The sequence below is a fragment of the Sylvia atricapilla genome, chromosome 17, assembly GCF_009819655.1.
Source record: "Sylvia atricapilla isolate bSylAtr1 chromosome 17, bSylAtr1.pri, whole genome shotgun sequence".
Lineage (NCBI taxonomy): Eukaryota > Metazoa > Chordata > Aves > Passeriformes > Sylviidae > Sylvia > Sylvia atricapilla.
The window spans coordinates 2,633,450-2,661,251 of record NC_089156.1 but is presented as its reverse complement, the minus strand read 5'-3'; the positions used below and the strand labels follow the sequence as shown (position 1 = coordinate 2,661,251).

The 27,802-nt window shown below is 48.6% G+C and overlaps 1 protein-coding gene across 1 annotated transcript; it reads left to right on the top strand.

The window, feature by feature from the left end:
- ADORA2A (adenosine A2a receptor) lies at positions 1-27,696 on the top strand. The gene is given in 12 exon segments (XM_066331236.1): positions 1-87; positions 13,648-14,507; positions 21,748-21,800; positions 21,803-21,892; positions 21,895-21,987; positions 21,990-22,024; positions 22,026-22,074; positions 22,077-22,291; positions 22,293-22,418; positions 22,420-22,482; positions 22,484-22,583; positions 22,586-27,696. Coding segments are annotated over 11 exon segments (1,296 nt in total). The 5' UTR covers positions 1-87; positions 13,648-14,157; the 3' UTR covers positions 22,708-27,696.
- Positions 27,697-27,802: the final 106 nt, after the last annotated feature.

Here is a 27,802-nt window from a genome sequence, read left to right as displayed (position 1 = left end):
GCGCGGAGGCGGGAGCGGAGCGGGGCAGCGCCGGCACCGCCACACGGCTCCGGGCGCGGCCGGAGCGCAGCGGAGCCCCGAGGCCAGGTGGGTGAGGCCGGCGGGCCCGCGGGGAGGGGCGGCGGGGGCCCGGGGTGCAGCTCCCGGGGCGGAGCGGGACCTCCCGGCCGGGGCGGGCTGCGGGGCTCGTCCCGCCGGAGCATCCCGGGCGCGGCGGTGCCCGGCCCCGGCAGCGCGGCTCGGTTCGCTCGCGGCGTCCGCGGCAGCCCCGGCCCCTCTCCTGCCCGTCCCGAGAATTTGGAAAGTGGCCGCCCGCTGCCCTCTCGGTGCAGCCGTGACCCCGGCGCCAAGACGGGGAGATTTTGCCCCGGGGAGATTCTGCCCTGCTGCCGCTTTCTCGTGGCCCGGCTCCGATGGGGTTTCCCCCGTGGAGCAGCCGGTGCTTTTCACTCCGCGCTGATTCCCAACTGTCAGTCCCTCGACACACCCCCGCGCTCCAAGATGTTTGCTCCAAGGATCTTCCCTCAAACATCAGGTGCTGGACTTTGCCTCCCTGCACCCAGCCCTCCTCGGCCCCTTCAGCAGATATTTGTGCTTAATCATAAAATAGTGATTCCACAGGAGCGCCCTTCATTCTGCAAACTTCTCTCTAGGGCTTTCGAAGGAGATCTCTATGCACTTCACGGTCGTGTTGAAGGGGAAAGGGCAGGGACTGAATAGATGGCTTCAAACCTGTGCGGCCGTGTCCCATTCCTTGCCCCCAAAAGCCCCAATTTTGCTTTATCTGTGCCGAGCAGCTGCAGGTTCCTGAGCAGAGGGAGCGCCTTTCCCTGCGCCGGGAGCGCTCAGCCCCAGCCCCGCGATGGAGCCGCCACTGCCCAGGGCCCTGTGCCCTGCGCTGGCCGAGAGGGCAGCTGAAGGACGGCAAACAGGCTGCGAGGTGTCTCCGGGGCTGGGGCAGGGTGCGGATGCAGGTTTTTGCCCTGCCCGGGGCTCACCTGCCCGCCCGGGGAGCCTGAGGCCGCAGGTGCGTTCCCGTCCCGCTGTGTCAGTGCGTGGTGCCCGAGCCGGGGATGCTCCTGGGAGGAGATTTTCTGCAGTGTGAGCTGAGAGTCACGGTCGCTTTATTGCTCTTTGGTGCCCTGGACAGCGTGAGTTTGGGGGGTCTCGAGTGCAGGGGACTGCAGGTTTTGCCATAGCCTGAAAGGAGGAGAGGTGCTTGAGCACCTTCTTCAAAACTGCCCGGGGCACTGAGCCCACAGAGAGACAGGAAGGGTTAACTTAAAGAGAACAACATGACTCACTTGGTAAATAGTTAATAGAATTGCTGTAACTACTTAAAATGATTTTCCTAAGCAGATGGCCAGCTATTAGATAACTCAGTCTTTGGATGTATTTGTTTTCAGGTTTCTTATCAGGCTTGTAAGTCTCAGGCACATGTAACTCAAGAACTGGAGTAACTGATAAATTCATTCTTCTGCATGAGGGAAACTAACAGAGAGAGAGAGAGAGAGAGAAAGCATGGTCAGCTCCTGAAGTTAGAGCCATCCCTGGAGCATGTCGCCCAAGTGAGGTAGGAAAAGATTAGATAAAGTGACCAGCAAGGATGTGAGAAATATTTCAATTGAGTTAGGTCTGTGGAGGAAATACCTTATTTTGAATCTCAGTAAAAAAGTCAATGTAAATGTAATCATGTACCACAAAAACCCATGGAAAACAAAATCCTGCCTAACGTGGCAAATGGATTAAATTCTGAATTAACCAGGAAAGCTGTGAACCTCTGAATTTGTAGGGAAAACATGTGGGTACAGACTGCAAACATGTATGTGTGTACATAAAATAAAAATTACCTATTGCAGGGTGTGAAAACAAAGAAAGGCAAGCAGGTCTCCTTTTAATGGTGGCTATGTGGTATGTTTGTAATTTTCATGTGTCTATAATCTGTCTATATGTATTTTTATACATAAAAATTAGAATCAGCATCACCATGTCCCAGGTCAAGGGATGTTGGCCCAATAATGATGTTTTTAGCCTCTGTCCTTCTATTAACGGCTGCAAAAGGCACTAAAGGTCTGAGCTGGAAAGCCTCTGCCACATCCCCCATGTTTGCATTTCAGTTTTTGCTGGTATTTTAATAAGATGTTTCCATAAGGGCTGCTGCTGTTGCGTTTGAATAGAATCAACTTTTGAAAGCTCTTCATCTTTGTTGTTTAACCTTCAATGATGGATTTCACATAGAGCTGTGTGCTTAAGTTCCCCTAAGAACCACTGGGAAAAGCTGAGCCCTGCAGAAGGTCTGGGGGAATCTTTACCCTTCCTTTCAGTGCTGTCTCTCAGAAGGGTCTGGTTCCCCCTTGGCTTTGAGCCTGGCTGCTTTTCAATCTTGTGTTGAGGGAAAGCCTCCCCCTTTACCACTTCCTTTCTGCCTGGCTGACTGATGGCTGGTGATTTCTTGTCTGTGCAGCATGTTTAAAGTTTCACAGATTTCCCACCATTTTCACTATGCTTCAGCTCTTCACTGGGGTTGGACATTTCTGCTTACATGAGCTGGGCACAGTGTGGGGAAAGTCTCTGAGCTCTGAGCTGGGAGGGAGCTGTTCTCCATCCAAAGGCTGCTGCCAGCATCTCCCTCGGTGTCCTGCAAAGTTTGTCCTTGTCTTCAGCTCGAACAGATTCTGGCTCTGCTTGTTCATTTCCTCATTTGATCTGGATTGTGATTAACTCCCAAGGTTGTTCTTCATTGTGTGATTTCCATCTGAAAATGGAGATGGGCTATTAAACATTTTGTTGTTGTTGTTGGACTCTATAAAGTAAAAACCAGGAAAGATCTTGAGCTGTGTGTGAAGCAGAGAAGATCCTCACAAGTCAGTGGAGGCTTATCCCCTTTTATCAGGATATTTGATATTTCAGACCAGAAGGTTTGCTTGCTTCATGGACCATCTTCAGGTTTTGCACAGTGCACCTGAACAACCTTGGTGAAGCTACTTGAACAAAATACTGCTCATTTCAAAAATGCTGAGGAAGCTGCCACTTAATTAGATGCTTTTGTAGTTGAATATTGAGGGTTGGACTGTCAGGGGTGAAGAAGTGGCAGCATTCTGTCTTGGGAGGGCAGGAGGGGCTGGGCAGATGCAGAGAAGGTGATTTAACCTTGGAAGGCTTCAGTTCCTTCTGTAGTCAGAAGATGCCTCTCCCTTCACAAAGGTTGCATCTGTATCAGGAATAATTATTGGTTGTATTGCACTATTTTTTTTTTCCCTGCAGTAAATCTCTGTAGATCAGAATGGACAGATGACACATACAATTCTCAATTATGGAAAATATCCTTAGGAGGCACTTGGAGGTCATCTAATCCAGACCTCTGCCCAAAGGCAGGATCAGCTATGGATTTGCCATTCCTGGCATCTTTCTCTGTCCTGCTCCTCAGGACCTGCAGTGGAGATTCCTCACTTTCCTGGTGTGCAGGAAATACCCTGAGGGCCAGCTTAAACCTCCTTTGCTGTACCTTGTTCTCCATCCTGACCACAGTGGGCAACCCACAGACAATCAGCAAAGAGTATCTCAAACAGCTTCACCAAATGCTGATATTTGGTATATGTGAGTGGCTAAAGGTGTGATCTCTTTCATTCCTCAACCTGAATCCTAGGGCTCTGCCTGATGGGGATTTTTAAATTTTTATTTCTTTAAAAGTTACACATTTTGAGCCCGAATAGAGTAATTTTATTACCACTACAAATGCAGCTGTAGAAGGCAGGGTTTGAAAAGAAATGACAGCCACAAGACAAATTGTATTTATCTTAGATGGTAAGTCAGGGGTTGCATGCAGCAGGTTTATCACTATCTGACAGGTAACAAGATAAAGTCCAGGTGTTACACAGGGATGTGGAAAGACTTGAAACAGGAATAAAGAATACTTTACAAAGCTTTTTTAGGGAACATTTGCAAACAATGCATCTGAGACAATGGAGAAGTTAACAGGGAGGGAAACTTCTTTCAGGGATGATTTGAGCCAGGGACAAGGGGAGGGAAGGGAATGAGGGAATCTTCCTGTCCCTCTCTGATACAGGGGGAGGAAAGGGGGGTTTTCCTGGAGCTTTGGAGACGTGACGGGTGACATGCCGGGCTCCTGTCTGTGTGTTGATTAGCATTTGTGATTGCTCCCAGTTCCAGGGGGAAGGCACTCCGGCATTCTAGTCCTTGCAGCTTGGGGCTGTTTTATCTGCGGCACGGCATTCCCTGTCTCCCTGTGCCCGGTGTTCGTGGCTCCCAGCTCCAGCCGGGGGGATTTGGCCGCCGGAGCCTCTCGGAGCCCGGCCCGAAGCGCGATCCCGGCTGAGCATCCCCCGGGCAGGGCAGGAACGCTGCTGAGCCCGTACTGCATCCCTTCGGGAATGGTGAGGTTTGCACTCTTCCCTGTTGCAAGTTTCCTCATTTAGTACTCAGACCTCAGAGTCTCCTCTGGTTTTCTCCTGGCTTTGCTTTGTTGGGGATGATTTGGTTTGGGTTTGTATTGTTGTGTTCTCCTCTTGCTTCTTGTCTCCCCTTAACCCCCCAACCTCTTATTTTTTTCTAACTAGGGCAGCATAAATGTTTCTGCTCCCTCTGTCTGGTCTCTAATACTGGCCTCTTATGCAAACCTCCTTCTTGTAGTGGGCAAGTCCTCTACAAACAGCCCTATCATTTTGGTTATTGAGTTTTCCCCCATAGAACAGGATTGTCAGATCCTGGTATGAATCAGCTGTTGAGCTTAAGGACTTAAGGGAAGTAGGTGGTTCAGTGTCATATTCTGTGATAATAACAACTTTGGTTTCAGTATGAGAGCCATAGACTTGGGCACAGACTGGGATTTTCCATAGGAAACATTCCCCTGGATAAAAGACAGCTGAGAGGTATGTGGCTTCTTACTAAAATCTTCAGAAGAGAGGCACGTGATTGAAATTGATTTGAATAATTACAGTTTCCACATACGTCCAATGCACAGATCAGTGCCCAGGTTCAATGGGATGGTGGAAAATCACATCAGGCTGACCTGGGCTGGCACCAGCACCGTTAAAGCTCCTAGAGCATGTGTGGGGAAGCACACCGACGTTTGAAAAGTTTGTAAAATGCTCTGCAGCCCGGATTTTGAGAAAAAAAAGATCTGTGCTGATGGCTGCCTAGTCAGGGATAATCTGGGACTGTTCCTGATAATCCCAAAATGCAGGTCCTATTTAGTGAATCTTTTAAAGCTGAGGCACTTGACTTGGTCAAACACCAAAAAACCATCAATACTTCCTATTATGCCCTCCTGTGTCCTACGAAATGTTGATCCAAACTTTGCCTGACCATTATGATTCGTTCTTGTTAACTTTCCTACCCCTTTCCTAAAGGGAAATCTTCCTTTTCCTCCATGTAGCCACCGTCCAGCCCAGCTCTGTGATTACAGCAGGCAGGAGATGGGCACAGTCCACGTGGGACAAACCATCCTAAAGACTCGGGGCTGTCTGTTCTGAGCACCTCCCCGGGGTCCATCTCTGCTTGACTAACATCTCCTGGGTTTGGAGTCAGATGGCAGTGCCTAAGGAATTCGCCTTGGGCGTCTTTTTTGGTTCATCCTTGTTTGGCAAGGTGTGAGGATCGTGGTTGTCGGGAATTCGAGAAACGATCGCAGGTTTCTTTACAGATGGACCTTCCCCATGATGCCTTCTTGTGCTAAAATATCCCAAGTTTCCATAGGACAGAAGGGCCCCTTCCCAAGGCTGCAGTGGGGTCCTGACAGCTGCTCTCTCCTTTCTGCTCCCTCGGGACAAGAAGAGCAGCCCGTGAGCAGCAAAGGCAGGCAGATGTTTGCCGAAGTGATTTCTGAGCGGCTGCTGGTTCTCCAGTGCGGCGGCTGGGCGCAGAGGGACAGAAGGCAGCAGAGAGAAGTGTCATTTCCCCAGCAGCCCTGTGCTGCCCCGGCCCTGCAGCGCTGTGGGGCAGGAAGCAGCAGAGGCCGGGGCTGGCGGATGCGGCCTGACCACAGCCGGGCCCGGGGAGGTGACACCAGGGCGGTGACACCAGCGTGTGACACCAGCGCCGTGACACCAGGCTCCAGAGCTCACTCTGCCATCAGAAATGGAGACAGCAGGAAGGTCTTAATGGATCGGCTTATAATCAAGGGGATACAAATGGCCCCTTTGAGTAGCTCAGTGTCGGTGTGGCTGGCTGTGACAGTGTCACCTCACACGGGTGACAAAAGTCACGGCAAAGAGGAGAGGGAATGACAAAGTGAGGGCGTGTGGCCTCGGGGCATCATCAAAGCATCAACTCCTTATCCACAGAGGGTGGCAGAGTCCTAAAAATGTCTTCCCTAGCTCTGAAGCACTGACAGGATGGTGAGGCTGACACTGAGCAATAAACGTGAGCACTCAGAGCACCTGACAGAAGGGAGGAGGGGAAGTTGCTGGAAACAAACTCAGGGGACAGAACATGTGTTATGGTGGGTTTTGCCTGCCTTTGGGATGACCAGTGTCATACAATGCTTTCATCAGGAGTACAGCCGGGGAATCATGTTCAGTTTCATGGAGAGAGATAGTGAGAGTTATATTCCTTCTGCTGTAGAGGGATGCTGACCTGCTGCACCAGCTCTCCTGCACTGGGGTGAGCTTTTGTTTCACCATCGCAGTTTATGCCAACAGCAGCCTGCAGGACAGTGCTCCAGGGAGCAGGGGCATGGGGGAGAGAAAACCTGTACAGAGAGAAGGCAAAATAGGGTTTGGAAATAAGCGGATAAAAACGCAAGAAAACAAACAGATGTACCCAATTCTCGACTGCCTGTCTGGAAACTTCATACAGAAATGAGAGGCAAAGTCACATCTGGAGAGAAGTCTATTCTGTTATTTTAAAATCAACCAGAATGGATACATTAGCAATATGATAAATATCTTCAGAGAGAATTCTTCCCTTGCCTGTATTCCTCAGTGGGTCACCTCTTCTTTATATCCTGTTTCCTCCCTGCTCTTTTTTTGTCCTTGAAGGAAATGCTCCTCATGTGTGAACACAGCTGGCTTTAGTGGGGCTGTGAGGAGCCAGAGTTTGAGTTGTTCCCTCACACAGGAAAGGAAAACTGGCTCCTCAGAGACATTGTGGATGATATTGGCAGTAGTAACTTGTTTCTGGTCATGGTACATGGTTTTAATTATGCTTTTTTACTTGTCTGCCTCATGAAAGCCTATCCAAATGCTCTATTTTTTTTTTTTTTTTTTAGAAATGCCACCATAGATAAATGAGCATCACCCGTCCTGAGTACAAATACTTTCCTCACAAATCCAACACGTTTGGTGTCTTTTGGCAATATATCATGATGCCTGCTGCCCAGCGAGACTTTGGTGAGCACAGGGGAGCTGTTTTCCCTTCTGTTTGTTTGATCTGGCTTTTTTAACTGCTGGTCATTCATCCCTACTTAGTTTTGCCCTCCTTGGCTTTTTGTGACCATTAGAATTGGAATAATTACTGTGAGGTTTTTTTTCCTTGCTTTTAAACATTTATAACATCCACTTAGGAAAAATAAAATACGGTCAAATGTGTTTTGTTCTAATCTTCCGCTACCACAATAAAAATTAATCCACTTCTAGCACTTGGAGGGTAGGAGGCAAAGCTGCAATATTGGTTTGGGATTAGCCATTCCTGTCAGCCAGCGCATCTGCGTTACAACCTTTGCTTGTTGTCCAGTGGGATTTCACTTTTGGGGCAGTTTTGGTTTTTAATGGTTTTTTTTTCTAATGGGCATAAACAGGAGGAGAAGGGGGGCACAGGGCAGGCTGGCAGGGTGTGATTTTGTCCCAGTTTTGTCCTGGTTTTGGTTGCTGTCACTGCTGCAGCAGTCTGGCTGTCTCTGGCCAATCAGTCAAGATTTACACCCAGGTTCACCGTGCCTGTTGCTGGAGTACAGCCTCCCTTCTTGGCCTGGGCTGCAGCAGGGATGGAAATATAGAACAGGATTGTTGCCCCTCTTTCCCATTTTTAACCTGACACACAAAGTTCAGGCACAGTACAGGTCTCTGAAGAGCCATTTCCTCACAAGTACTTGAAGGGAAGGGTTGAAGTCTCAGAGTGCTGTTGCTTTCCTGTAAGAGGGGATTACACCAAACTTAGCAAAGCTGAAGTTCTCATTTTACTTATTATTTCAGGAGAACTTGCAAAGCCTATCCAGAAAGCTCATTACCCCACTGTAGGTTTATATTACAGCAGACTTCACTTCCCAAGAGGAGACAAACTCTGTGCTTCCAAAAATCCTTGGCCTTACAGTTTTACACCCAGAGCATCAGTGGCTCAGATGATATTTTGGATAAAATCTGAAACTGTGCCTGGAAGGGTCAGACTGGCATGTGGAGCTCCTTGATAGAACAAAAGTTTCCACTCCTGCCCTTGTTCTGCACTTGAAGGGTGTCCACACAGTGCCAGGGCCTCCAGGGAGGGCTGAGGGAAAGTGCAAGTGCTCCAGCTACCTGAAAACCAAGACCATGGTGCGCTGATAATTTTGCCTGCTTTGTTTCACTCTCATCCTTTGTTAACAAAGAGCAGTCTAGAGGGAAATAGTCTATTATTAATATTTAATTTCCTCCTATTACTGTAAGCAGATGACCTAAAAGATCATTTAGGCAGCAGCCAATAATAAAGCAAAGAGAGGAATCAGAAAATGTACGTCTTGGTTAGGTGGGTGATGCCTCCTTCCTCCTCTTTCCTGCCCCACCCAGGCACAGCTCTTCATCCCTGCATGGGCTGAGGATGCTCCCCCAGCTGTGTGTGAGCAGTCAGGGACCCGGGGAAGCTGCTCTACCTGAAGTATTCAGAAAATACCCAACTACAGAAGGGAAACCCTTGAGCAACACAGAGAAGTGCTCCTGCTGCCTCCCCTATCGTTCTCCCCAAAGGACACCTGTTTTCATTATGTTTTACAGCCCCGGTTGTGTTGCAAATTCGTGTTCTGCCCGTGAGCACATTGGCTCGTTTATTGTGACTTGATCCTCTGAAGTGGTGGGGAGAGACAAGATTTCTCGGAGTCTTTGATTTAAAAGATAGGGAGATTCTCTTTGAGCTGAAGGGATTTCAAAGAGAGGATAAAAACTGACAGGCATCTCCCCCTCCAGGCTTTGGAAAGTAGGAAACAAATGATTTAGAGCATCAACTTTTCTGCTTAGGGCCATGTGTGAATTCAAGGATTTTCCCTAAGGGAATTAGGTAATCTGCATGTGGCTGGTACCTGGGAAGGGTCATGCTGTCAAAGGGAAATGCAAGATTGTGATCTGTGGAATGAGCCTTGATGAACAGCCCCCCTGGCCCCCTAAAGCTGCCTGCTGCCTCTCCTGCCCCATCCCAGAGCAGACACAGAGCCCGACCCTCTGGGGCCCGGGGAAGCTGCAGTCTGTCACCTACGTGCCCACAGACTGTCCTGGGTGCCCTAAGGGCTGCTGATCATCTGGAGTTTTTGCTAATACGTGAGAGGAGCTGTCAAAGTGAGGTGTCACAGGCACAGAGGGTGAGTCTGCTCTGCAGCAGCTGGCAGAGCCCGGCAGCCAAAGCCTCCCAGAGCAGGATGGGCTCAGCCTGGAGGGGCCAAGAGCAGGACATCAGCCTGCCTGAGCTCGGTGATTTGAAGCAAGCAGTGGCCAAGGGCTCAGCTCGATGCTTTTGGCACTCAGGAGGGAGAAGGGGCAGCACCTTGGTCCAAAGTCAACTGGAGATGCCAAACTAAAGCTTGCTTAGGCTCTGCTGGCGAGTCGCTTCATGGGAACGTGCTGTGCAGATGCTTTATTGAATTTTCAAGGAGGAGTTTCTCATTGGGACTGAAATATGAGAGAGAACAGAGTGTTCCAAGTCACTACAAACGAACAGAGCACCAGGTTTACAGGTTTGTGAATGAAAAAAAAGGTTTATTTAATAATGGGGGAAAGGCCGGAACATAGCCCGGGGTATCGAGAAGGAATTAACAAAATAAAACAAGAGCTTATGAAGAAATACTAATTGTAGCTGTCCAGCCTGTTGGGTGATACAGGTTATTTTTCTTAAGTTTCAAGAAGCTTGCCATGCTGATCCCTCAAGGGCCTGAGATGTTAAATATACACTTCCCCAGTGAGTAAAGCAGATTGTTAATTAATTTTTTCTTATTAGACCTGATTGCTGAGCCTTTGGGTCTTGCATGAAGTAGACAATTCTACAATAAATTTCATTTTGCCTCTGGGTCTATGTCATCTTCTCTGGGTGGTCTCTATTTCATTTTGTTCCCGCACAGTGAATTTCTGGCTGTATAAGCAAAAAGACTGAGCCTGTTCTTCTTCTAAAGCAAGTTGCAAATAGTCCTGAAATGGAGATTTGTTGTGTCAGGTGAGCACCACAGCAGCTGACCCCGTGAGAAAGGAATGAGGGGAGGTGGGTGAGCTCAGGGTGAACGTGAACCCTCCCTGGTTGTGGCACATTGTGGCAGCAGCAGGTGAGGCTGGGGCTGTGTGGCCAGTAATTGCTTTTTCTAATTGCTTGTCAGTGGCTACTCAGCGGCGCTGAGCAGAGACAAAATGTTGTTGTGTGGTGGCTGGGACACCTGCTCAGCTCCAGCCATCTCTCCCCTGAGATGTGCTGGCTCTGCAGAACTCCGAGTGTTTTCCGGCCATCTGAGAGCAGAGGGTGGAAGGACATGCTGTCCTTTTCTGGACATAACATTCCCATTGCTTCAGAATAAATGGCTGGGGCTTGGGATGAAGAATCAGGCCACTGTTTGTGTACAGAGATGGGAAGAGAGGGACAAATAAATTCAGAGATAAAAAATTCAGATTTAACATCAGGCTGTGAAACAATCAAAGCAGAAGGTTAAAAGCTCTGTTGTGTCGGAGAACAGTGTGTGAGGTAGTCATTAAACTTCAGATTCCAGCACTGTGCTTTTTCAGGTTCAGGCAGAGGTGTAGGAAACTTCAGCTTTGTGCTGAGCCATTGGTGTGTGCAGAACCTCCACAGTGAAGTTTGTAACTTTCCTCCATGTCCTGCTGGAGTTTGAGATGAGCCATCGAAAGAGTCAGGTTAAACAAAACGTGTCTGTAGGATCAGTATGGATTCCTGACCCTACTGAAGGGAGCTCCCAAATGGGGAAGAATATCCAGCACTTTTGCTTTGATCCCCTTCACTGAGGTGTATGAGCTGTGAGTATGATGGGCACAGCAGGACTTCAGATAAACCCTCTGAGCATCAAGGTTAAGGTGCCCAGTTCTCAGGCTGGCTCCTCTCAAACAGGGCTTCCTTCAATGCTTCTGACTCCATCTCAGAGGAGCTGGTGGGGGAATTAGAGTGGCTTTAGCAGTAGCTTTGGGCCAAGTATGTCAGAGTAATTTGTTAAATTCTTCTAAACTTGGCCTGGCACTGGAGTTGGAACGTGCTCTTGTCCTGCACGGGGAGAGTGAGCCTGTGGAAGGTGTGTGCCCCCACCCTGTGCCTGACCCTGTCCTGCTCAGGGGCTCAGGGGCTCACACCCACCTCAGAGTCTCAGGCACAGCCATGTCCTGCACCCCCCTTCCTCTTAGGAGCCTGTTTTACCCACTGCTTCCTTTGTTAGGTTGTTTTTTCCTCCTACCAGCTTTTTCCTGTCTTTTTTCCCTCCCTTCTTGCTCACACACATACACAGAGCATTGTTTATTTCTCATCCTGCCCCTTCTGTTCTCTCTGCCTCCAGATCTTCTGTATTTCTATCTTATATCAATTCTAATCCTCTTCCCTGGAAGCTGGAGGGTGAGGTTTCAGTATCACTGCTTTGAAACAAACCTGTTGGGATTTGTAATGGACAAGCAGATGCTTGCAGAGGCATATCACTGACATCCCTGAAATCCAAGAAAGTAAAAGCCATCTTTGGGAAGTCACTGAAAAGCTGGAGGTTTTGCTGCAGGAGCATAGACTATAGAGACTTCTTGGGGTTTTTCTTCTTTAAGAAGATTAAATAGATGATCTTTATCTTCCTCTTAATGGCTAGATCGCACACTGATCTCTTCTGTTGATTTCTTCTGCTAAAACCAAACCAAACCCAGCAACGAGATAGCTGAAGGTAGAGAAAAGCAAAGGTTTTGAACCATGTCCAAACCACCAGGAATCATTCACTTTCCTTTCAAATGCAGCATTAGCAATAGAGCTCTAAATCAATGAAAGGTCTAAAATTAGATTATATTCCTGAGATCAGATGTGAATCACAAGTTAATAATATTTTCTTTTATTATCACTGTCTTTACCCTTTTATTTTATCCTGAGAAATTAGGTTTCTGACTTGAAAAACAGAGAGAACTGTGAAGGCATCAAACCCTGATGGGTGAGACCATGCCAGATCACCTGTGGATGGGGCTCAGAAATCTTGGGTTTTGGGAGGTTCATTGTATCCAAAACTGACCTCGGTGATTTGTCAGTTAGTGCTGTGTTCCTTTCTCTCCTAGCCCTCTGATGTATCAAGCTGTTTCTTAAATTAATGAGAAAATATTATTGCTAAAGCTTGCTAAATAAGGTTTGCAACCCACTCTGGAAGTGACAGGCGAGGACAGCAAGCAATTATCTCTTGACTGTGGCACAAAGCTCAGGGAATTGTGTTCTCCCTTTTGTATTTTTAGCTGAAACTGTGGTGAAATGCACCCACATCTGAAGCAGAGGTAGCAGGTGAGCTGCACGGGTGTGCGGGTGCTGTGGATCTGTGTGAAATGCAGCTGCAGGACTGTTTCCTCACAAGCAGCACCAGCTTTAGTCCCAGAGCTGTGTGCAGGACACTGCAGGAACTCCAACATAGCCCTGAGCTGCGACACTGGCACTGTGCCTGTGTGTATTTCTGGGAGAGGGGTGTTTGGGTGGACACTTCTGGCTGGTTGTAGGTGAAGGATGGTGCTGTCCTGGATGCAAACACCACTATGGGCAGTGCAGGTGTAATGGAAAAATGGTTTGCTTATAGGATACAGATCTACAGGAACAAAAACGATGGAGTTGCAGGAGGGGAGCCTGCAGAGACCCTTGCAAAGAATTTACACAGTCAGCAGGGATGGCCTCGAAGATGTCCCTGTGTGGCACTCCTTGAACTCTTCTCCCTGCCACGGATCTTGTTCCAGTGCCTGCACAGACGGAGGCCAGGCAGGTGTGGCCACAGAGGGGTGCCCACCCGTGCCAGCAGTGCAGCTCCTGTCAGTGAGGGCTCGTGTCCTTGCAGAGCAGGGGACTGGGGCAGCAGTCGGGTGGCAAAGCACCTGAGGGTGGGCAGCACGTGATGGCTCAGAGCCGGTGTTCGTGACCACGGGGAGACAGGTGTGTGTGAAAGGCTCCTCCACCTTTCCTCGCTGCAGCCTCAGCACTTGCCGGGACATAATTAGTGGGGCTCTCGTGTTTCAGGGCGGGCTATGGAGCAGCTGCTGAAGTGCCAGCTCAGTTGGTAGCCTTGAAAACAAAACGTCCCTTGTTTCTCATCACCACTGTGAAATGCTGCCTTCCTGGGCTTGGGCTTGGCCCTGCAGCTTTCAGGATAGACAAAATGTGAGAATTTTGCCAATAATGTGTTCTTCTAGGTCGGTTTAATATCCGTTATCAATTTAATGTGCCGCTTTAATGAGATTTTGCTTTCTCCATCTCCTCCATAGAGCTGATTACTTAGTGTATGTGGTCGGTGTTTTCTTTTCTTTTTAGAAAGGAAGAAGCTGCAAGTGAAGAAGTTTAATGTTTGCTTCAGCTGAAGAGAATATTTCCCAAGTCCTGGTGGGAAAGGTGAACAAGAGGACCAGAGGATGTTGCTAGTAGGTATGGAGAAGACAGGAAGCCATGACTAGAAGGAGCACTGTCAACAGGAAACAAAGCACCGGAGCTGATGTGACACTGCTGTACAGTACAGCTGCTGGGCTGTGCTGCCTGCTGCACTCTGAGGCCTGGGGAACACTGTCTGTCTCCAAGAGAGATTCTCCTGTCCGTTTGTCTGCTGGAGTTTGAATTTTTCTGCACCTGGTTAATCCACTTCGCTGGAGCTGGCAAATCTTGGGCTTTTTTTTCTTGACACCAGCTACTATAAAGTCCTTGAGCAGCTCTGGGGAGAAAAATGTGTGTGTGAGCAGCCTTCGAGGCCCCCAGGCAGCTTTGAGGTGTCGTGGCTGTTCGGTGCTCTGCAGATATGAACGCTGAGCTTCGGGCCTGGTTGTTCTCACCATGCTAGTACATGGGAAGGACGACTTCCTCTCAGACATAGCCTACATCATCCTGGAGCTGATCATCGCCGTGCTGGCCATCCTGGGCAACATCCTGGTCTGCTGGGCCGTCTACCTGAACAGCAACCTGCAGAACGTCACCAACTATTTCGTGGTGTCCCTGGCTGCTGCTGACATTGCCGTGGGTGTGCTGGCGATCCCCTTTGCCATCACCATCAGCACTGGCTTCTGTGCCTTCTTCTATGGCTGCCTCTTCATTGCCTGCTTTGTCCTGGTGTTGACTCAGAGCTCCATCTTCAGCCTCCTTGCCATCGCCATCGACAGGATCATTGCCATCCGAATACCCCTCAGGTGAGCACGGGCTGGGCTGGGCTCCACACCCCTAAAACCCACAGGTCTGGAGGTGAATCAAGGAAGGAAAAGTTCAATGAGGATCAGTGCTTTTTCTCCTGTGTTTTGAAAGCGACTTTTCTAGGTCCTAAAGTCTGCCTTGGTTGGTGGATTTTCTGGTTGCTTCCTTTTCCTGTTCTTTTCTGTTCTCCATTGGTGGGTGTCCATGGCATCACAGAGGTGCTGCCTGGCAGCTGCCACTCCATACCTGGGCAAGCTGAGCCCTGAGCTGCAGCCAGTGGCACCAGAAGGGTGGTGGAGGGCAGAAAGGGGGAGGTCAGCTTGTCCCCCTCCCTGCAGGGAGGAGAGGGGCTCTGCCTGAAGCTGCAGCAGGGCTGGGGGAAGGGAGGTCCAGTAAATGTGAAGGGAGAAGAAGCAGCAGGCCACCAAGAAATGGGCCGTAGGAAGATTTGGACTGGCTCAGGCACTGCCTCTGGAAGCACAGCACAGGCTGAAGGTAGAGGCTGCAGATGGGGATTTTGTGGTCTCTGCAGTTTAAAGGAACAAAAGGACATTTTAATGACTGAGCCTGGCTAGTTGGTGTGCAGCCAGGGAGGCTGCCATGGGGCAGGGGGAGTTTTGCCCCACGCCCCCAGGGGCTGCTGCTCAGGCCAGTTTTGCAGGAGCAGGTTGCTGTGGTGGGCTGTGTGTGCCCGTGGGCGCCAGGCAGCGTTGCTGTGACAATGCTCCGAGTCACTCCCGGAGCTCCAGAGATGGAGAGGAAGCCCCTGGAGAGGCTGGTGCAGGAGAATGTAGGAGTCTCCTTCCTTCCTGTCTCATCCTTGGGAGGATGCAGCACGCTCTCAGGAATGGAGAGACCGCCTTCGTCTCCTGAACAACTCATGTGGCTGAAAAAAATGGAAAAAAATTCTGATTTTTGTGCTCTTGAGTTTGAGTTTTTGGACATCCTCACTCTTCTTGAGCTCAAATCACTTGTGCTGATCTGTACAATTTAATCCTGTCTCTTCTGAATACTTTGGTCATGCAGCACTTACGTCAATTAACACAAACCTCCTGTTCAAAACCAGAATGGGAGCCCTGGAGAGTGGAAATTGCCTTTCCATGTGGACCAGTGCAGCCAAATCTTTCCTGAAACCTCACCTCAGCAAGTTTGTGCTGCTGTAACATTGCCTTCAATGGGTAGTTTCCAAACCCTATTGGTCATACCTGTTACAGCTTCTAGTTTTGATGCAGATGTAAGGAATAACTGTTCCATTCCATTGCAGAGAAAACTCTGTCAATAATTGTTACCTATAAACTGGACTGTCCCCACGTTTCTACAGTTCTGCTATAGATGATTTCAGTTTATAAACCAAAATAATGATAAATGATACAAGGAAACACACTGAGTAGCTCCTGGGAGCAGCCTCTGAAATGATTTTGAGAAGGGCTGATGTCTTGATTTCATCTCTCACCAGCTCACTCTGAGGATGTCTGCTGACAGTTTAAGCACTCTTATTGCTGGAGGATGACTTGCCAGGAAAGGGATTTTAAAAATCTGGATTTCTGCCCACGTTTTGGGCTATCACTGTAACTATATTGTCTTGAAAATGTAATTTCCTGGAACAGCCAAGGTAAAGAGTCTTTTCAAAAAAAGCAGACTACATCAGTGCTGGGCACGACACCGGTTTCACTATCTTGTTTTGGAAAAAACAGAGCACACCCTCTTCCTCCCCAGGAACAGAGGGAGTGACTGGATGCAGAAACCCACAGGTAAATCCATGGGTTCCTCCTCCTCCCTGTCCTCTGCTGGTTTGTCCTTTCTCAGCAGGAGTGATGAATTTGTCAATTGTGTTTCCCCTTTAGAATTTATGGAGGAATAAGCACTAGATTTATAGCCTCAGACGTGCTGAGAAAATGAAAGCTGATTATCTAAAGAAGGAAATGTGATATAATTTAGACTGCCCACATCCTCACGTTTTTTCTTTAACTAATACCTGTTTGTCTCAAAAACGGGTCCAACAATTCGAAGGCAAGTTCTGCCACTAACGCTGGGTTGTTTTCACCTCATTCTTTAACACCTGGGAAAGCCCCTTCTCCTCCTCACAGGACATGAAAGGTACCAAGTATTCCTAATATCCATTAGCTGAATCATTAATTAACCAGACTTCCTTCACTCCACTGAAACAAAAAGAGCCAAACCTGTGTTTTATTCTCCTATTTCTCTTTAAATATTTCATGTCTGATTTGTCCTAATGAAAGGAACTGCATATGTGGATGTGTATTCACATAAATAAAATAAAAATAAACTGCCAGTACTATGAAGGCAGAAGAGTGGGTTTTCTGATACTGCTTGGGTTTGGACCCCTCAGTACATTATTAGTTACCTTTCAAATTATTTTTTCTGTGGAGAAGAGACCCTCCTCCAAAAAAACTGCAATGAGAAAAGACATTTATAGGTGAAATTTTAAAATAGATAAAAAATTATTTTGTGAGTATCTTATGTGTCCTGCCTTTCAAACAATTGAAACATTTTGTCGTATTTGGTTACTTTTCCACAAGTTCTCAAGCACTTGGCTGAATTCTGCCAGGTTTTATACAAATGTAACACTCTGCAAGTGGCAGTAAGGCACTCCCAAGGCTGGGGGCCCGAGCCATTGTTCACTTTAGGAAAAAACGAGATCTCTCCCACGGCAGGGACCTGAAAACCTGCGCTGGCTAATGTCAACCCCCCCAGGTGCTCTGGACAAAACTGGCTGTGAGGCTGAGCCCCAGGATGGAGCCCTGGGCCAAGAACAATTGCTGCTTTCCAGGCTCTGTGGTGCCAGCAAAGCTCCGTGGGCACGGTGCCCAGCCACGTGCCCCTGGGCAGCCTTTGGGGTACAGACATTCCCAGGGGAAGGACAGGGACCTCCGACACACTGCCAAGAGACGGGCAATTCTCCTTCCTGCGGCCAAACAGGAAAGTTTGCTGAGGTTACTGAGGTGGCTGCTTGCTCCCTGTGCTGGATTGAGGCACCAAACACCCAGGTCACACAGTGCCAACTGCAGCCTTTTCCTCTGCTGAAAGCTGCTTGTGCTGCTGCAGTGCTTCTCTGGGGAAACATTATTAATGGTGGTGCAGCTCCCTGATGTTTGGAGCTTTGGGACTGATTCATCCCATGTGGTGGGGATTTAAAGTGCAGTTCTGAGGTGGCACTGGATGTTTTTCTGCCAGAGGACATGGAGAACTTCTCAAAGTCTAGGAAGAATAGGGGAGATGAACACCAACCCTGAATAAAGTATAGATGTGCAGGACGGATCTGTATCTGCTGAGAACAGCCTGTTTCACTAGTTGCTTTTATTTCCTACGGTTTCCTTCTGAAATGCTCATGTGAGCATCTAAACCAGTGAATCAGGGTTTTAATGTTTATTGGCACTTTGAGCTATATATGGACTCATTTCTTTCCCTGCTCACCATAAACCTTTTGACTTTATGGCAGGCATTTCCTACATATGCTCATGGTAATAGATTTAGGGCAGGTTATGTGAGAACACAGTAATTCCCCTCCTTCTTTAACATGGGCATGGCTTTGAAAGCAGAGCCTTCATGGCCTGCACAGGAGTTGCTGTTACTAAGGTTTTATTCAGGGAGCTGATCACGTCACAGGCAGAACTGTTTGCCCATCATTCCTGCTCCTGCTCTTTAGAGGAGAGGAAAACCTGGCACCTGTGCCCACCTGTGGGACCCCACCTCCCCTGTCTCCACAGCACGGACAAACAGCAGGCTCAGCTCGTACCTGGCAATAGAGGAGGAAGGTTCTGGACTGAGGGGTTTGGGAAAGGTTCTTTAGTTAGTACATGTGAAGTCTCAGTTTGATTTCTTGTCCTGACACAGATTTCCTGGATGATCTGGATTGCCAGGGTTTCTCATTTCCACACAGATGTAACAGGGGTTGAATATCCTGCTTGGTCCTGTCCCTGATGGCTGCAGCTGCCTGAGGGGTGGGCTGCAAAGTGGTGAGCAGCGTTTGTAGTGATTTAACACCTTGAGGCAGTGCTGGGATTCAGATCAAAGCCCTCAGCTGAGCACAGGCATTCTGAGTGATGCAGTAAAGGTGCCCTGAAAAATGCTCCATGCTGACAGAGGATGTGCAATGCTGTCCACCAAAGGAGGGTTTGCAGGACAAGCAGCAGGATGGCTGGACACTGTGATGGTGAGTTAGGCCAGCTACAGATCATGCAATGGTATTGGAAGATTTTACCTCTCCCTGGAGACACTCTGGGCAGACTGTCTTCCACCAGTCTCAGAGACTCTGTGCAGGAATCTTTGTCTTCATGGCACAGCACTAAGGACCCAGAAGTGGCCCATCCACAGTCCGAGTTTACTCTGGGCAGCCCTGATGAGCTGTACATTCACCAAGGGGCAGCTGTTCTCCCTGCAGTCATTCTGCCAGCTGGCTGCTTGGGAGAGCAGCAGGACAGGTGAAACTATTTTGGGGAAAACATCTACATTTTCATGTGTTTGCAAAAGTTGGTTTTGCTTTTTAGAGGAGGCGGGTGACTCTATCCCCACACCCAGTGCCACCATGAGGATCCCTGTGCTCTGCACTCACGTCCTTTGTGCCTGGAATTCACAAGCAGAAGTGGTTTGTGTAGCAAGTTGTTTTTCCAGGAAGCAGAAGTGCTGGTGCACAGACAATCCAGCGCTGTCTGGACACATCAGACGTGCTGTAAAGTCACCTGCCAGCTGTGCAGAGCATGGGCTGCAGGTGTGACCAGCTCCTTCCCAGCAGCTTGGTGTCTCCTGCATGGTGCCAGCAGCTCCCAGGGAGAGGGGATGTGTCTGGGAAGCCCTGAACTTACCCTGCAGAGCTCTGCAGAACTGAGGAGATGGAGAGTGGCTTTGGCCTGGCTGCTGTGAGCCTGGAAAAGATACTGAGACAAAGCACACAAAGATGTACACAAAGCCTTCATGACATCTCCAGTGGATGAGAGGAAAGAGTCCAGGAAAGCCCATCTGGACTATACAACTACCTCAGCCAAGTCACTCAGAGGTGCCTCATTTGGATCCTAGAATTAAACTCTCCTAAACAAATTAACACTTCCTAGTGGGTACCTGGCCAACACAAGGCCATTGGCTGTGTCAGGAGATGCTGTGAGCTTTCTGTCCTGACCCGGGAGATACTGAGCAAAGTGCTATGGACATGCACTCCAGCCCAATGCACTGCAGTGGGAAGCTGCTCGGGTTTCTGAAGCCTTGTAAAGCTCCTCGCATGGGAATCCCGGGAGGATAAGAGGGAGGGGGAAGTGTTGAGGGGGTGTTTTGTTTGTCTGGAGCAGTAGTGAATATATTTTTAGTGGAGGGAAGGGACATCTCTAGTCGTGGGATAACAGCTGCACAATTTCAAAATTCCTCTGACAAGATGTAGCTAATTCCAGAGCTGCAGGGTTTGATGGTTGTGTTGTTTTGGTTGTTGGTGATTTTTTTTTTTTTTTTTTGGTCTGTTTTGTTTGTTTGTTTTGTTTTGTTGTTTTTTCCAAGCTTCAAGGGCCTCCAGCCACTGTCCTTGCTCCCTGAGTGTACATTTCACAAAGCGCAGATGCTGTTTTGATGTGTTGATGAGGTCTGAATGGAGCAGCTCGCTGCTACCATTCATGCCGTGCCCTTTGCATCCTTTAAGCACTGGGCAGGCCCCACTAATTGCTAGAAAAAAACCTTTTTCTCCCTCAGAATCGGCTGAATTTCCTTCCTCATTTCTGGAACGGGCAATTTAGGTGTGTTTTGCAGTGCTGGGAATTGTGTGGTTGGCTCCCCTTAGCCACTCACTCTTTCTGGTTTGAAATGCAATTGAGAAAGGGAAATTCAAGCCTGATGGATCTTGTTTTTCCAAGGGCCATTGTCAGGGACTCGAAGCGTGTGCAGGGATCTCCATTCTTTACTGGTGCAAAAGCAGCCACTCTTCTTGCCTGTCTTGAACTCGTGTTGGGATAGGAGCATGAACCTGTGGGAGTAATTATTTCACTGGGAGATGGAAAGATTTCTGTGGTTTGTTGTATTATTTCTTGTAATGTTTGTTTTTGGAGAGAATTCTGGGGACAGAGGGAGAAGGAGCTCAGGGTAAACACTGGGAGCCCAGCGCTACCTGTCCGATCACAGACCACGGGGTCAAACACAGTGTGGGACCCACGCCTGCACAATGTGGGAATCCAGCCATCTACTTTCCATGCTGAGCAGCACCCAGGGAAGGAAATTGCACTGAAATGTTAAACTGCTGCCCTAATTTACATTTTCAGAGGGAAGAACTGGTGGGAAGTCAGCTCAGGACTCGCCAGTAAACCTGTGAGGCCTTGGAAAGTGGCTGGTTATTTTGAACAAAACCAAGGTCTCTGCCGCACTGTCGGATTCTTACCATGGTGCTTATTGTTTCTTTCAACAGATCTGGGAGAGTTTACTGTTAAGGGCACTGGGTTCAGCCAGGCATCAATACCTCCACCACTGAGGTCCCTTGGTGTGTGCAGTGCAGCCCATGGCCACACCTGTTAGTCAGTGAATTGTCCTCAGCTTAATTTCTCCTTTCTGAGAAAGACATGGCGTGACTTAGCCAGGCTGGTGAGCAGAACTGCTGACTTGCCTCAGTTATTTCAAGAAGGTTGGTGGTGCTGGTCTTCCTGAAAGTGCACTCGAGGAGCAGAGTGAGGTGCCATGCAGGCAGTGCAACCTGGCTGCTGCAGCCGAGCCAGCAGGATTTCCCTGGAGCACACCACAATGTGGGCACAAGGCTGGTGGCACTGTGCCTCCAGGTTCTTTGGTGCTGTTTGGTTTACATATCTACTGCAAGACAGACGTAACAATTCCATTGCTAAAGGCTGCTCCTTTGCCAGGAAGCAGACAAAGGTCTCTAGCCTTGGACAAGAGACTCACAGTGGTCTTCATCACAAGGGTCAGAGCAGTGCTGTTGGTTATTCAGGCTGCAAGATCTATGTGCATGCCCAAGTGGACTGGTGGGGGTGAAGGAGCACAGATTAAAACTGAATTGATTTTCCTGCTCTGCTGTCAACTATTCACTGCTTAAAGGGAAGGGGAGGGAAGTAGGTGGCAGACATTGTCACCATGTCCTTGGTGTGCTGCATGGGTTCTGCACTTCAGTGCAAAGGCCTCTCTGATGAAGCAGGTGCCTTTCTCACTGTCTCCTGGAACACGTGGCCATTGTGAGGGTTGTGTGGGTGCCAGCAGCTTGTTAAATGCCACCAATATAACTCCCATTATCTCTGTTTCCAGGTACAATGGCTTGGTGACAGGCTCTCGAGCCAAAGGCATCATTGCCATCTGCTGGTGCTGTCCTTCATCATCGGCCTGACGCCAATGCTGGGGTGGCACAAGCGTGCCCAGATCGAAGACCCGAGCTCCAACTGGTCCTCTCCCATCACTGCAGCAACAGCATGGTGGCGTGTCTCTTCGAGGCCGTGGTCACCATGGAGTACATGGTCTACTACAACTTCTTTGCCTGTGTGCTCCTGCCCTCCTTCTCATGTTTGGCATCTACTTGAAAATCTTCAATGGCAGCCCGGCGGCAGCTGAAGCAGATGGAGAACAAGATGGTACACGGGAACGCTCCCGCTCCACGCTGCAGAAGGAAGTCCACGCAGCCAAGTCTTTAGCCATCATTGTCGGGCTGTTTGCAGTCTGCTGGCTGCCACTACACATTATTAACTGCTTTACCCTCTTCTGCCCAAACTGCGCCCACGCTCCCCTCTGGCTGATGTACCTGGCTATTATCCTGTCCCACGCTAACTCGGTTGTAAACCCCCTAATTTATGCCTACCCGCATCAGGGAGTTCCGATACACCTTCCGCAAAATCATCAGCCAGCACATCCTGGGCCGCAAGGAGCCCTTCAAGGCGGGAGCAGCCAGCTCCAGGACTTCCACCCACGGCGGGGACGCAGAGAACGGCCAGCATACGGATCAGCGAGTATGCACTGGAGGTGTACACCAACGGCGAGATCCACAGGGACCCCCGAAAAGCAGGACTTAAACAAATGCAAAGCCGGCTTGGAATGGCACCACAATGGAAATACTCTGGACTTGGAGACAAACGGGCATCTCCCACATTCCTGCAAAATGGGATTCTCTCAGATGCATGCCTGAACAGGGAACGGCACAGTGAAGAGCTACTTGATGCCCAGGTGTCTTACTCAGACCTGGAAAGAGCAGCCTTTGCTGCAGCTGAGGTTTCCTGATGAGACTTTCAAAGTTTTCCTGGTAGAATAATTTTTTTTTCCATTGGTGACCTCTGCATGACAGAAAGGGAGGCTGGGGGGCGGGGGGAGAGCAGTGGATTCAGATCACTGTGGAGAAAGGGGTCCATATCCAGGACTATTGGATGGTCCTAAATACCAGACTGGAGAAAGCCAAGAGACCACTGAAGTGGACTAAGGAAGGCAGGGACACGTTACCCCATCAATGACCTGTCACCAAGAGCAGTGCCAAGGCCGAGGGTGGCATTCCAAGTTCAGCACTGGGAGACTGCTGCTGCAGGGATTTAAGGACACTCTGCTGTACTGTGCCCGTGGCTGAGTGTTGGTTTCGTGTCTTTACCAATGGAAATAGAAGCATGGCTGGAAGTATTCCCTGAATAACAAAGAGCAGCTGGGAAGGGCCTCTTAGTACTGTGCTCTGCAACAAGCAGAAGGGGAGATAGCAAAATCTGTCATCAGGAAGGATGCCAGAAGCTGGTTGGAGGAGGAAGGGGATTTACCTGATGGGAACTCTGGATACTTTCAACCATGGCACTTGTCTTTCAGTTTGTGTTTTTAAAGCTTACACTGCAATGGGTTGCTCAAATGTTTTTTGTTTTTTTTTGCCATGTGATGATAAGGTTACCTTATGTTAAGTTATAAAAGATGGGCAAGAACCATATCCGTTCCCTGAGTGCTCAGTGTTCCAGATGCACGTGATGGCAAATATCACCTCCTAGTGCTCTACTTGTCCAACAAATCACCAAAGCTGAGCCCTGCCTAGGCTTTCCCCTGGCAAAAGGGCTGTCAGCAGGACGTGGTGCTGCAGGCCAGGGCTGTGGGCTGTCCTCAGGGCAGGGCTGTGAAGGACTGGGGTGTGTGAGCTCTTGTAGGCTGGTGGCACTTTCTGCTTTCCCCCCTGTCTCTGTGCTTCTCCTCCTGAGCTCCTAGAATGCAAATTCTTTCCATGACCCCAGATGTGTGTGAGGGGAGGTAACATTCCATATTTCAGTCATCTTCATCCTCACCTCAACAGGCTGAGGGACTTTCTTTCTTCTTTCTTGGGTAGAGAGCAACCCACCACATACCTTGACCTAAGTTTGGAATTCCAATGAGCTCTATTTAAAAACCTTTTCTCCTGTGATTTCCGTTTTTTTTCCTGTGAAGCCTGATGTGTCCCTGTGGTGCAGAGGCCAAGAGGAGCTGGGCCTGTCTGGTTAGAGGATGCTCCTGCTCTGAGAAGTTGAAAGGTGTCAGTGGTGTTGGAACTCAACTTAGAAACTGCAGTTTTCTACTTTCTGTAAAGAGAACAGGCAAAATTGTGCTGCAGCAAGTGTACACACTGCTGTGGCTTGTTGCACAATTTATTTCACTGCAGTTTGGTAATTTTCTGTATCACAAGAAGTCTGGAAGCACAAGGACAGCAGAAAACCACATCAGCTTGAATTGTACCTGAAGATTGTCTGGGTTTTGTTTTTCAGGACAAATAATCCATGTCCAGTACTACCAGACTTCCGGAGAGACAGGCAGTAGTGGTCCTACTGGGAAATGAAAAGTTCTGGTACTTCCAGGGATCTGAAGCTTATTCCTTAGCTGAAAACATCACAAATATCTCCCCCAATCTGGTTCCTCCTCTTGTCTGTCCATTAACATTTCAGAAGCCAAGGGAAACTGGATTTCATACTTGAGAAAGAGCAGGTTAAGTTTGCATGTTCTTATTCCATGTTTATTTTATATATTGTGAACTATTAAAATAAAAAAATCAGTTTTATTTTGAGCAGAATTTTCTTTTTGCCAGTTTCCCTACATGCACGTGGGGAGAAGTTTGTGATGCTGCATGTGTTTGAGCACGTGGCTGCTCCAGGTTAGCACAAAGCTTACTGTGAGATGGACAAAAAGATGTGGCTGCCACCACAGCCCTTAGCAGAAAGACAGGCCAGTTTGTAAAACAATAGACTTCGTGGTTTAATTGAGCTGCTGCTTTCTTGGCAGGGCTCTTCCCCACAGTCTGACGTCAGAGGAGAGGATTATCACTCCAGCACCATTAAGGAACACGAAGCCATTTCCCTGTGACTGACGTCACAGGTAGTTCTTCTGCAGGGTGACTCGAGATCTCGTTACTCTTGATCCTCCTTGGTGGAATATTTCTGTAGGTTATTTGTGTCATGGCTTCTCTGACCTCCTGTAACAGTGGCAGAGGAACTCAGGAAAATGGGGGCTGTTCTCTACAGGCCTCAGCTGGGAGCTGAAATGTTTCTAAGAATAACACCAGATTACATCCGGCACTCATGTCAGTAACAATTAGGTCCACAAAGACCCAGAGCAGGGAGGGAAGTGTGGGAAAATAGCAGCATTGCTCATGTGCTGGAACACACACAAGTGCAGAAGTGTTGCCTGTTGAGCCTTAGCTGCCATTGTGAAGGGTGGTTTGCCCTGCATTGGATCAGACTTTCAGCAGTTAGTGTGAACTGGTTGCTTTCTATTGTTTCCTGAGCATCTCCACACTAACTTATGGCAGTTTCTTGCTTGGCTGCCCCAAGACTCAAGTTGATCAATGCTGATGGACAAACTTTGGATTTGTTTCTGCTTTCCAGATTGCTCTGGAAAACTTTCCTGCCCAACCAGATCACCACGTGAGCATACTGACTTTCCAGAGGTCTTGAATTTAGCTTTTGTCTTTCTGCTTGAGCTGCCCCTAAATGAATCCAGTCCTTTTCAGTATTGGTGATCCAGACCTGAAGTGAGAAGAGTGTGTGAAGGGGGTGGGCTGTGTGCAGGAGGAAGGGCAGGGTGTGGACAGGGTGGTTTGTGGAGCTGTCTGCAGTCACAGGAAGGAAGGGATGGCAGCTGCACCACGTGCCAAGCCTTCTGGTGAATGTGTGGCTGAGATGGACCCTCAGAGAAGGTTTCTGGAGCAGTTGTTGAGGAGAACAGGAGCTTTTTGAACATAATTTTGGACTTCATATTTCTTGTTTCCTAGGGATCATAATTTCAGGGCTTCCTGCTTCTTGGTTTGTTTTCCTTAAAAAAAAAAGAAGCAATAGGTCCCATCAGTGAAGTGTGCTCTTTCTTTCTCCTGGCAGCTCTCCACTCTTGAGAAAAGTATCTGCCTTCCAAACTTCCTAGGACCACTCATATGCCCATTTTTCTTCCAGCTGGAGAACATTTAGCTGATCCAGCTGTTCTGGATAAACAAAGATGGTGCCAAGACAAAGGCAAGAATGAGGTGACTATCAGAAGAGGTTGGAGAAGACCTTCTTGGGAATCCCAGGAGCAGTGGGTCCAGAGAGCAGGAGCTGGGGTCAGCAGAGACTGATTTCATTGAATGAGAACTTCTTGCCAAAAACATCTGAAGATGCACAGAGAGATGTGGTGCTTCATTTGGCATGAGGGCATTCCATGAATTTTACCACTCCCTGAAAACTCTTAGGCTCCAGAGTTTATTTGCTTTATAAGAGTTTTGGAGAAAGCAAAGTTTGATCAGTTGCCAGGAGTAATTTTGCCAAGAGTTCTTGGGGCTCTCTCCTCAATAGGGCACTGCTCTTTTGTGTGCAAATAAATGCACTTACAGCTGTATCCTGCAGAGTCCCTTTTGGATCAGTGATACGTCAAAGTTCTGTGCAAGCTTGAACTGCAGCTCTTGAACCAAGAAGCAATTTGCCTGGTGGGACAGCTGGGAGTACTGGAGACAAACAGGGTTTCTCACTGGTCCCTGTTGGTGGTAAGGTGCAGGTGGAGTTGGAGTTACATGGAATAGTCTGAACCTTTGATCATTCATTGAAGGGGCCTCAGGGGATGCTGGTGGATATAGAGAAGTCGCTAAGGTGTGGGAGTGTGGAGGGTCAGGATGGACAGGAATTCTTGGTAGTGAAGGAGCATTTGTAGAGCAGGTGTTTGGGAGGATTTCAGGGGAGCAGGAATGTGCTGGGAGGTGCTGTGGGGTGTAAAGATGATGCTGGCTTGAGACCTGGGTGTGACTTGCTGAGGAAGGACTCTGGAAGGGACATAGAGCCTTACAGCTCTCCTGGGGTCACTGCAAGGATCAGCCCTTCTGGGGTATGCACAGAGTTGACTTTGTGGGGTCTGTATTGACTGAGGCAGGGATGGTTCTTATGGATGATGTCCTTTCCAGATACTTTGTCCCGTTTCACGAGCACATCCAGGCATAACAAATCCCCGTCTGCTTCATGAGCATGGGCCCCACCTAAAACCAAATCCTTCCAGCCAAGTTCTGTGGAAGGACAAACAGGCTGCAGTGGTGCCACAATGCATTAAACCTGCATGCAATACTCTCTGGTGGTGTTTGCTAAGTTCAGCTGCCTAAAAGTCAGTTCTCTCCCAAATTGTTTTGGGCATCAAATTGCACTGAGTCATTTCAGGCATTTTTTCCTCTCTGGCCCTGAGCTTCTGGCTGTCTTAATGGCAAAACACATAAAGAGTAACAAAAATCACCAGATCCTCATTTGCATGAGAGGTGACTAACCCTGACAGATGAGAATCTCCAGACTGGGCCAATGTTGTGTGTAACTCCCCAGCTCACTTGCCTGCTGGGGCCGTTCACACAAGGATGTGTTAAAATCAAGACTGGAACCTGTTGATCTGAGAACATCCTTCACTCCCCCCAGTGTCTCAGGAGCTGGTGGCCCTGGCCTGTCCTGTGGAGAGGTTCTCTGTGGTCTGCAAACCAAGACACTATGAACACCTTGCTGCACATGCTGTCAGTATGAAACAATTACTCTTTTAATTTAAATGTTTTATGATATAGGTGTTGTTTTCCCTCTGTCAGTTACCATTGGGGGGTGGGAAGGGTGGGAGAATCTGTGCATGCAAATGTATTTAAAGTGCATTGACCAAAGGTTTTTTTGAATCTGTGAAGTTTTCATATCTGTGAAGTCATCAGACTGCTGGGCAGTGAGGAGCCGCTGGTGCTGCGGAGTCTGTCTTGGTTACATTTCTTAATAAGCATTAAAATAATAAAATATATTTGTAAAAGAGAGTGTGAGTGCCTTTGTCCCAGGAAGATCCGGCTGGCTGAATCTTGTGTGCAAGTTTTTTTAATTATTATTGGCTTTCTCCATTGACTGATCCTTCTGGAGAG